Source organism: Neodiprion fabricii, chromosome 4 (assembly GCF_021155785.1).
Source record: "Neodiprion fabricii isolate iyNeoFabr1 chromosome 4, iyNeoFabr1.1, whole genome shotgun sequence".
Classification (NCBI taxonomy): domain Eukaryota; kingdom Metazoa; phylum Arthropoda; class Insecta; order Hymenoptera; family Diprionidae; genus Neodiprion; species Neodiprion fabricii.
In genome coordinates this window covers 40,439,123-40,450,190 of record NC_060242.1, presented here as the reverse complement: position 1 = coordinate 40,450,190, position 11,068 = coordinate 40,439,123, and the positions used below count along the sequence as shown (strand labels likewise).

Genomic DNA, 11,068 nt, shown 5'->3' with positions numbered 1-11,068 from the left:
TGTATACCTGTACAGTGTACACACACACACACACACTGAAACAGATACACACACATGTATGTATGTATAATGTTTCTTGTGCAAAGATCCAATTACGAGAAATTTCGCCTCGCGGATAATTAAATATCGACCGAAGTTCGTCGTCGCCGCCTCGGTTCGTTCGGCTCCCAACGGGAATTTTCCCCTTCTCACCCTGTGAAAAACTACGCCGTTTGTCGGTGTTGGACGCACACATGCTCAACAGAAGCCTAGTGATTTCGCGGAAACAAAGTGCGGACTTTCCGACGCCTGGTTTGCGGGTTTTCTTTTTTTTTTTGTTTTTATGTTTTTTATGCCGCTGTTATCGAGATGTTGAAAGAATTTTACCGCGTCTTTTTTGAAATTTCCGAAAATTTGTCAACGCTCTTGGTAGTTTCTTTTTTTTTCCCCATATTATTAAAATTTGTTTTAAGATGAAACCATTTTTTCTCAAGTTTTTTGAAGATTTCGAATCTCTATGATTTTTGAAAAATTGTTAAATATATTTACTCTGTAGGAAGCAATTTGTGAAGTTATGTTAAAGAGGTGATGTTAAATTTTTTCAATATTCTTAATCACACTTTCGTCAAATCTTCTGCTCAAAACCAGTTTCTGCCTTTTTATAATCGATTAACATGCTCGTTACAGAGTCGAAAACAAAGAAAAATAGAGAAAAACGTACTTAATACCGAAGCTGAACTTAAAATGTTCATCACGAGAAATCAAATTTTCCGGAAACAATTAACACTGAAAATATCGGTGATCCTGGAGAATCGACTATACATTATTTATCGTTATTATCGTAAAAACAAAAATTTTTTTTAACCAAATTAAAAATCGCGAGGTTGAAAGCTGGTCGAGTTGCTAGGGAATGCCCTATATACGGATCCTCTGGAAAGGAGTAACCGTTTTTTTTTTTCGTCACCGCGTCGCTTCTGCTACTTTCAAATCTTCCTATTACACACAACGCGGACCGTGATTCACTATCGCAACCGGGAAAACACGCCGGTAGTATTATAATGTTATTTACATCCGGACGTTCTTTCAGTCTGCGTGTCTCGGTCAGTCTCGCGAGACGTTTAAGAATCCATTCTTTCTCAGCGTCGTTCGATGAGAGCCGGTGCAAAAATGCCACGTGGTGGAAAAAAATGTGTAATGCAACATTGATCGGTGAAAAATTACTTCGGTTTGAATCATGCCGAAGAATCGTCAGATCAAAAGATATCTTACATTTTTTTTTCTTTTCGTTCTTTTTTTTTTTATCAATTTTTAGATAAAACTTTACCGATAAGGAATCCGAAGAATATGCGAATATATGTATATATATATATATGTGTGTATACTCATTTTGCGGTTGTGATTAAATTTTGTGTATTTAACCAGTTTCGAAGTTTAGTATCTACTTGAAAATGAAAACCTTTGATGTAAAACGATGAGTGAGTGAGAAGCAAATAAAAATTACCCGTCTCATGAACGGTGAATAAAAATTCACACCATAAGAAATATTTGCAATAAGTTTTGCAATGGATTCCATCTGGAAGCTGATCAGTATTCTACCGTTTTATTCCAAAGTAGGTATACACAATTAGGTGATTAAATTGATCTGCGTATCTAGATCTATCGATCCTTCAATCTTCTGCGATTGAAGTATCGTGAGTGGTTTTCACTGTAGAAATAATCAGCTTAAGAATCTTTGATGCAAATGACAAGGTGAATAGTAATTGCAGTACTCGCTATAAGCAGCGAATTAGTGTTTTTCATTCGGATCTCTTTTTATTAACTGGAATCAATCCATCTCCATTTCCTGCACAATGTGCACGTATGGGCATGTATAGTAATCGGTTGGTTTGAATAATTCATGAAACGATCTATAAGCGTGATTTTGCGGACAATGCTAGCGTAGAGATATCGAACGATGCAGTCTGCATGCTGTGATTGGAGTGAAGTTTGCTCTTATGAATTCTGCTAGGCAAAAATTGTACCTCCTTTAAGGGTGTTCGCAGAGTCTTGGACCTTCAAGTTTTACAAATAAATTTCGCAAATTATGTACATATATGAATTTTTCTCGTTTTTTCAAACTTTCAAAAAATCATAGGTTTTATAATCGAGCTGAAAATCCGTAAAAAAGATACGAAATGTACGTGGGACTTGACTGTAGATTAGAATTACAATCATCTGCGAGTGTATTCACAGTATTTAAGTCAATTTTTCTATTTTTTCCTGATGATGGTACGAGCTGGATTGGATAAACTATACTACATTTACCAAAGTTTGAAACGACTTCGTTACTCGAAAATGAAAGAAGTGTGACGTACGATTTAGTTACTCGGTCGGTACATCGTTTAGTGATAAAACAGGAATACTAGGATTCTACTGGAATTCATACTAATGATTATGTTACCGAACTTTCACAATAGTAAAGTTTCAAGTCACTATGTATATCATAGTTCTTATGGTAAAGTGGCTATTTGAAAAAAACTTAATTCAATCACATAGTGGAAATTGATTGCGATCGGTGAATGTGCGTCCCCATTGATCCATAAAACACTTGGAGGAATTTGAGTTTGAGGCCTTTATTGTTTATAGTTTCAAGAACATTTTAGAATTTTTCTATTCAAATCAATGACAAAATGGCGGCATGGCGCATATAAGTAGCCAACGACTCCGAACTCGACGGCTTTTGCGGTGGCGCTTCTCCTGACATCACTGTCCAATTTGTAACTGATGGAAGATTTTTTTTTTTCAAATACATACGATGATGAACAAAAAATTTCGAATTTCGACCAAAAAATTGCTCAAAAAAATATATATAAAAAAATACTGGGATCGAAATTCGAAAATCTAGCCACCAGCTCGAAACGATAAACAAGTTTCAAAGATTGTGTCAAAATTTTAAGTCGGTCGGATAAAAATTAATCGAGGAATCTGCCCCACCGGATTGAAAATGTGGTCGTTCGCTACTTATATGCGTCAAGTCGCCATTCTGTTATTGATTTGAATGGAAAAATTCTAAAATGTTGTTGAAACTATAAATAATATAAATAACGAAGCCCTCAAACTCAAGTTGCTCCAAGTGTTTTGATACTCTTTGAATAAAAAAAAAAAAGAAAAAAAAAAAAACTCCTAAAAATAGATATGATTTTAGACCTACCAAACTGTAAACCACCCCCCCCCCCCCTCTCCTCTCTTTAAATCGTTTTCTACCGGCGAAACGCTACGATTTAATCTGTAAGAGGGTGGTGCGGTAGTATTTAGCCCCAAGTACTCGCAGACCGTGGGCGAACCAGGCACCATTAGCCCTACATTAGGGTTATTAGGGGGTACGAGTCCCGATTCTCTGACATACAAATGGTGGGCGGACGGGGCTTTTTAAGAGAGAGAACGCGTAATTCCGAGTGGCTGTGGAGAGTCGCCGAGTATATAGCAGGCGCCACTGACTCTTGCGAATTCTTATACTTGCTCGGGGCTGCTGTTTCTCGGGTTGAAGAATCCCCTCCTGTACTTTCGTCACTTGCATTAATTTTCTCTTTGTCAGACGTTCGCCGGATCTCGCGGAGAACTTAATCCACCGCCGAGACTCTACGTGGCTCTTTCACCTCGTTGCAACCTTTTTATAATCGTTTTGTTCGCCATTTCTTACGCCTCTGAATTCAAGGGACTAATTATCAACTGGCCTTGACGAGGCTCGAGATAAATCTTCACGATTTCAAGTATACCTATGTTATATAGTAGGTTGTTTGCAAGGTAGATCCGCCTGCATTTATGCAATTCAGGATACATTTTGTCGATCTCCGCCTGAATTCCGACAACTCGGAACACATTTTGCCGATCGACATTTGTCTCTTAATTTCTGCAATCGTCGATCGTGAAACAAGTTTCGATCGGTAAGGAGGAGCCTGAGTTGCATAAATGCAGGCGCATACCGATATGCATGTTAAATTGTCGATACAACATATCGACGAAATAACACGGCATGGCGTATAACCTGTCAAGTTAATAATACGCTTAACTTTTATTCAATTGTACACTTACTTCCGACGAGTAGGTAGTTGAAAAGAAGTTGTAAAAAGCCTCGGTTCTTTCTTATCGCGTGTGCGTTACACAAATTGACCCCTTGAAAGTTTAAAACGTGCTGCAGTATCGAAGAAATTGCAGACTCGCTAAATTTAATCAGGCTTGTTTATACTCGGAATTATGATCAACGAGTTTGGCAACTTTCTACGGAGACACAAAGAACCGATAAGCCAATTGTACGAGTTTGGCGAAGCGCAACGTGAACACTAAAACCCTCTCTCTCAAGACTATCAGGCACAGGAAAACACTTTACGTTGTTTCTTTGCACGACACTCGAGCTTTTCTTTGTCGTTCTTTTCTCATCTCATTATGTTCACAGCCGTTGATGAAATTTGGATGTGGCTTTACACCTATCGAGGAAATCTGAAACTCAGAAACACAGAAATTGTGTTTTCTATAGAGTCGCGCAGAAAAAATATCGATTTCAAATGACGATTCTCTGTAAGATTATGAATATCTACGAAAAATTTGTACGAAATTATATTCCATAAACATGGTTAGACGTCACATTTCTCTTACAAAGTAAAGTTACTGAAGACAAGTTCAAAACCTAGCAGATATATAACGAAAACCACAATATTCTACGAGAAATTCTATTAAAAAACTAGGTAATAGCACGTTTTGAATTTCCCATAAAAATGGTAAATTTATGGAGTTTCGTGACCCGAGAAGATATATGAGTGAGAAGTTAATCAGGGAAGGTCAATTTTTGACGAGAAAAAAAAAATGGTCAATATTTTTATGAAAAATTTAGAGAAAGACGGGGTTGAAGTTTCCAAGGTTAAGGTGACGATGCATTTTTTAGAAAAAAGTTTATTTCAAAGTAAAACTATAACAATAGCGAAACATACTGACGATTTAGAAAATCAACACCTTCAAAGTCATTCTAAAATAACAAAACAGTCATATTTGCTTCACTGTTCCATCGCGGTAACGTTACTAAATTTTAAAGCTCCTACAGAGAAAGGGGTGAGTCGAATTGAAACGAATTGGTTTTACTCGAACGGTATATCTGTAGGATTCCTTGAAGGTTAACGACGCTAACGATCTTGCGCCGGTCGATAGGCAACCTCAGTTCCACATGACATAATTACAGCGTGTGAGACCCGAGTGACTTCGGTTGCCTATCTGCCGGCACAAGATAGTTAGCGTTTAGAACCTTTGTCGAAAACTCCCGATAAAATGAACCGATGACGAATAACAAGGACGATGAGGCTCGGGATCGGGGCGATATTAATTAGCGCGTGACTACCGATCAAATAATCATCATCCCCCAGAGCTTCTACGTAAAATCCCCGCCTCCGCTCCTCCGGCCCACTTTTCCCCTCGCCATTCGAGCCGATACTACATGGAATATAGACAGCAGGTACTTCGAGATATACCCACGGTGCTGGCTGGTACGTGCCGAGACGCAAACATCCATTCGGCGAAGGTATGTACCAGCCTACACTAAAGCTAATCGATCGATCGCCTTGGCGTGGCAGTTATGTAGACGTCTAGGCTGCAAGGCTTCGGGATAATATCGTTTGCTCGTCATCCGCGGCGAACGTCACACGCAACGATTTCGCACCGTTGCTGATCTGACCGATGCATGCGAGCTCCGCGAAGCTTGTTTTGACTACTTCAGGGGGTTGCTGGTGGGGTGAGAATCGATATTTTTCCTATAGTTAACGTATAACTAGATATTTATCGAATTATTATAGTCAAAAGTTGCGATAATTTTGACCGAAGAAAGAGAAAAAATGCAGCATGGGAAGCTCTCTGCGATTCGTCATCTGGTGGAAAAAAATCAAACTAATGTTACCAGGCTGAGAGCTGATCTTTGATCGTGTTTTTTTCGTGCGGATGGTAGATTAACAGGTAGATTGTTGATTATGTTTAATTAATCCATGTGACACGAGTAATTTTAAACACCAAGAATTCGATTTTCCTTCATTAAAATTAAAAACTTAGGTTATGTGGTGATAAAATGGCGCCGATAACCAAGTACTGACGTCATGGGGACATTTTCCGATAGAGACCGAGCGCAAGTATCAGTAGCGCCACGAGTGGCCAAATTTGTTTCGTTTCTTCAATTTGTTTAGAAAACTTGTTTCAAAAATCATATTCAAGAAATTGTATGAAATGCTTTCCCGATCTACATGGCATGAAAATATTCAGTTCAGTATTTATTTATTATACATTGTGAGAAACGTTCTATTCGTCAAATATTAGCTTGTCTTATTTTGGAAGTAAGATCCATCTGCTCTTAAAATTTTTTATATCCATGTGTCTTAAGTATTGTCACGACAATTGGTAACTCATTTTTCCAACAAGCCTTCCTTGCGATTTTTATGACATTTTTTAGCACCAAGCAATTGAAATGAAGCCTGGGTTCGTCAACTCGCCAACTTATTCAAGAAAATTCTTTTCCTTGACCTTTTTTTTACCTCTCTTTGCATGTTGTTTTTTTTCGAAAGGAATGACGCTCTGTATACCGTCTTTTGATCGGTAAAAGTCGGATAATTGGGTCGGGACCCATGATCTATGAGTGATGCGACTCAAAGAGAGAATCGGATCCAGAGCAGGCAGCCCTTTGAAATTTTTTCTTTGAGTCCAGAGAATTTCCAGAAAACTCAATTTGAGTTTGGGAACTCCTGAGAATACAGGGCTTCGAGGCTTCAACTTACATATGTATATAAATGAAAGCAAATAGGAAATTCCGTTCCAGTGTACATGTCAAAGAAACAGAGACAAAGAGAATCTCTTTAACGTACTTGTGTAATTCTTCGTGTTTGTACGAAACTAGGTTTGCGATCCTGAAATTGTTTTTTAGTCTGTAAACTGACCGTTGAAAACGGGACTGATTCTGTATTGAATAAACTTTTCAGACCAAATAAGAAAGGAGGAAAAATTTTCTTTCAGTTTGGGCATCTTGCGTACAAGCTTTAGGGTTTTATTCCGTCTTCTTTATCGTCTGAGTACGTCACGTGGAAAAAAGCAACGTTCTTTAGAAGTACATTAGACGATTTGAGGAACGTCTAATATTATTGAAAATATTTCTTTAAACCGAGATTTCCAGTGACTTGATCCCTTCGGACCCGCACAACCAGATTTATACGTTTGGTAGACTTATCGAACCGCATTGATACCCATATTCGTACTAAAAAAAGTTCACCTCATTTTGCATGTATGATACATCCGTTATTAATAATACCTAAGTTTAACGAAAGTAGATATTTGGTTATATCCTGCGAATTGAAACCCCAAGTTCAATATTTTTTCGTTTCAGTATTAAATCCATGACTCTGTCTTAAAGTTTTGCGCATTTAATGGCATAGCTGTCAGTTTTTGAGTGTTCGACTTTTGATGATTTCGCGATGATTTCACCTTTGTCATATCTTTCTTCCATTCGGACATCGCGATTACTTCATACTGTACACCCGATCATGTATTTGAAAATGGCAGATATAAACAAATGGTCGAAATTCTTTGTACATCATCACGAAAAAACAATTTTCTGCTAATCGAATACCAATTTATACATAAACGATAAAAAGTTTACTGAATTTTGTCAACATTTTTCTTCTTGTTTTTGTGTGTCAGCCATTGTGAATTTTTGAATTTCGAGTTCAGATTCGTAATCAGCGACCCCGAATGCCAATTTGTGTAGAATTTCAAGTAAATCGTAGGTAAGGAAAAATGTAAGCATGACATGGGGTTAACCTAGATTATCACCGACCATCTCTCACCTGTAAAATAAATTTGCACATTTAGACGAATCTTTTTTTATCGATGGTACCCTATGTACGGAGGTTGAAATTGGGTCGATTTACGACGTCGTCATGATGCGAGCTTGTAGCTGAGTAAATATTATCATCGAGACACGCCATCGGAAGGCGTCGTTACCTCGTCTTATCACCGACCTCCATTTCGTATTCTCGTTGCAGGCGACTTTCGGCCCCAGAAAAAGGACATCGACCCGCAAGGAAAAGACCCTTCCACCCTTCGGACGTCATAGCGACTACTATGACTCGAGAATAGGTGAGGAAACCTGGGCTCAAAATGACCGACCTGACATTCATATCGAATTGTTTATCCCCTTTGGTCGTTTTTCAGACCTCACTCGGCCCCCTTTCGAGGCCTCAAGTCTGCCGGCTCTTACAGCCCCCGAAAACCTCGAGGAGGATGAATCGTCGACAACGAATGTGTGAGTAAAATTCGTTATTATACGGGTTGATATTGGCCGTTTTTTGGCATCGTCGATCTCGATATTTTTCTATTTTTTTTTTTTTTTTTTTGCCGAAAACAAGTCTTTTTGATGGCATTAAAAATATAACATAAATCGCATTAAATAGATTATGAAAAGAAATAACATTCTTTTGTTAAATTTCTTTTTGCCCGATTTGCCCGAGATTGAACTTCCGTGATATATGGGTTCAAAAAAAAAAACCATAATTTCCGAAACGAGTGAGTTCAAAAATCGGAAAAAATTCACAGAGAGTACCTTTAAGTAGTACTCCTGTATAACCAATTATGGAACAGATCCGAGAGGGTTAAAAAAAAGTGGCTGAATTGGTGGAGAACGCCTTATATAAGGGTCTCCTTCTGATTTTGATAAAATAGTACGGGAATTGTGATGATAAAAATGGCTAGAAATATTCGTTTGTAACTGTCCGACTTTTGGTTAAGGGAGTGAAACAACCCTTTGATAACTTTTGGCGGCAGCCATTTTGTGTTTTGATAAATTGTAAACCCATTTTTGTTGAATTTCGTTTCAAAGCGCTTTACTTCGAGTTTTTCCGAAATCTGTCGTTGAAATTATAATTCCCAAAACGCGGAACGTCAATATGGATTAAAAAGCGAAAAATTTATTTCCACATGATTTTCGGATCAGTGGTTCTAATTTTTAAATTTACAATATTGGATCTTCACCGTTTCAAAATTGATATTTCGGATCTACAGAAATGAATGACTTGCTTTTAGTATGACGTGAACTTATCAATACATTGAACATGAGGCACTCTGCATTGGACTGATTTTTGGAAATGGGATTTGTCTCAATGCAATTTGAAACCGAATTCGGTCAAACAATGATCGAATTCTGTTTTGAATCGTGTAACTTTTTAACGAAAATTGCTATATAGTTAGAAATACCAAAAGCTGACCTTGATTTTGCAAAATTCAAACCACGGATCTAAAATATCAAGAGAGTTTTAGAAAGTGCAGGATTTTGTTAGATAAAAATCGAACTTTACGAATTCTGAATTTTTGGTTGCCCAACTTGGATCGTTCAGTTTAAAAATCGATATTTCGCACTCAGTTTTAGAAGAGTCGACTCTTAAGGTTTACAAACATTAATTTTCGGAAAAATTGTGGTGGTTTTCGTTTTCTCTAAGCGATATCTGATCTGCCATTTTGAATTTATCTAGAATATCCTAAAGTTATGCAAAAAAGAACGGCATGAAACATCTTTGATAGATAAATATCGAAGGAAAGAAAGAAAAAGAAAGTTAGGTTCTAATATCAACTCTGCGGAATTACCCCGTCTGTCTAATAAAAATCCAAATCTACATAAAAGTGTATAAATCAGATTGAATTGAAGATTGTACAAAGAATGAAAAAATCCTCATAATTTGATTTTAGACGCGCGTCGTAGCGATTGATAATAAAATTCACTCACAATCAGATAAAAACGTGCCTTTGTTATACGGCAGCTGGGTTTTGCCTCAGTTTTCTTTTTCTTTTTTTTTTTTTTTCTTATTTCACTTTTTTCTCGCAACGTTATCCCGTCTTATGCCAACCATTACGATTGTTAAAACGTTCCATTGAACGCGTACATATCGCTAAAAGCACGCGATTATCACCTCGGAGAAGCCGAAACGTTTTTTTTTTTTTTTTTTCTGTTTTCATTTTTCTCAATGCGTCGCCTTTCCTTTATCATTTTTTCCTCGTATTAACGTTATTGTTATTATTATCATTATTATTACGCCTCGTTTTTTCTCCACATAAATGGGACAAAATCTTTCTCCTCCTTGACTTGGTAATTCTTTTCTTATCTTATAATTAAATTTATTCACCCTCCGCCAGGATTATATATCCTTCCTCCTTGCCCCCCTTCCCCCCCCCCCCCCCCCCCCCATTTGCTGCTATGTCCTAGCTTCGAGATTTTTCTCACTTCAATATCGCAGTCTCATTCCGGTATAAATATATCATATCCACGACTTCGATTTGCAGTTGATTTTAATTGCACCGCGGTGTAAAAAAAAAGAAAAAAATGGATAAAAAAAAAAAACAGAGTTTGCGGAAAAGGAAAGAACCGCAAGGGGATGAGAAAAGAAAAATTAATTCCGCCTCGATTCTTAATTGCAATTCTTTCCTGCGCGATATCAGATCGGCTAATTAATTGATCCCCAAAATGTACCGCGTCAGCTACAGATAATTAAATACAAAATTTCCAACCCTGGGTTACAAAAAAATTGCCACAAATAAACGACGAATCGTTAATAAATTTTTCTGTTCCGAAGAAAAGAGAAAGAAGAGAAAAGAAAAGAAAATCCTCTTCTCGTGAATTATTGCCCAACTTTTTTACCGGCTTCCCGCGCAATTCTCGACACTTCTCTCCCTCCTTCAGCTTGACCCTTGGAACCCGACCCGCGGAATGGGCGAATCCATTGTCGTTCGTTTCGATTTTGACCATCAATAAGATTATGTCCCTTGAGCCTGGAGTTCGGAGGTAACGTGGATAACGCCGCAAGTAGTAGAACCAAGTCGTTGGTCAGACGGCCGCCGTTTTGCCCGCAGCAAATCGATCTACAGCTAGACGGTTCGTGTTTACATACAGTAGAACCTCGATTTTCTCAAACTCGTCCGCGGGCTGATTATATGTGTATATATATATATTTTTTTTTATTCGAAACTATGTAAATCGAATCGGATAATTGAGAAGAATTAAAAAAGGCTGTAGGTGTCGTTTAGCAAAAAAAAAACAAAAGAA

General features: G+C 37.6%; 1 protein-coding gene across 6 annotated transcripts in view; it reads left to right on the top strand.

Moving 5' to 3' along the window:
* Positions 1-11,068, top strand: part of LOC124181203 (pleckstrin homology domain-containing family G member 5) — a 185,482-nt gene that overhangs the window by 16,028 nt on the left and 158,386 nt on the right. For all 6 annotated transcript variants that reach the window (XR_006870403.1, XR_006870406.1, XR_006870405.1 and 3 more), the window contains 2 exons: positions 8,022-8,115; positions 8,191-8,281. Coding sequence is in view for 1 of the 6 variants with exons in the window: in XM_046567530.1 (XP_046423486.1) it covers positions 8,022-8,115; positions 8,191-8,281 (185 nt within the window). In the remaining 5 variants the exon portion in view is untranslated. The remainder of the gene's footprint in view (positions 1-8,021; positions 8,116-8,190; positions 8,282-11,068) is intronic.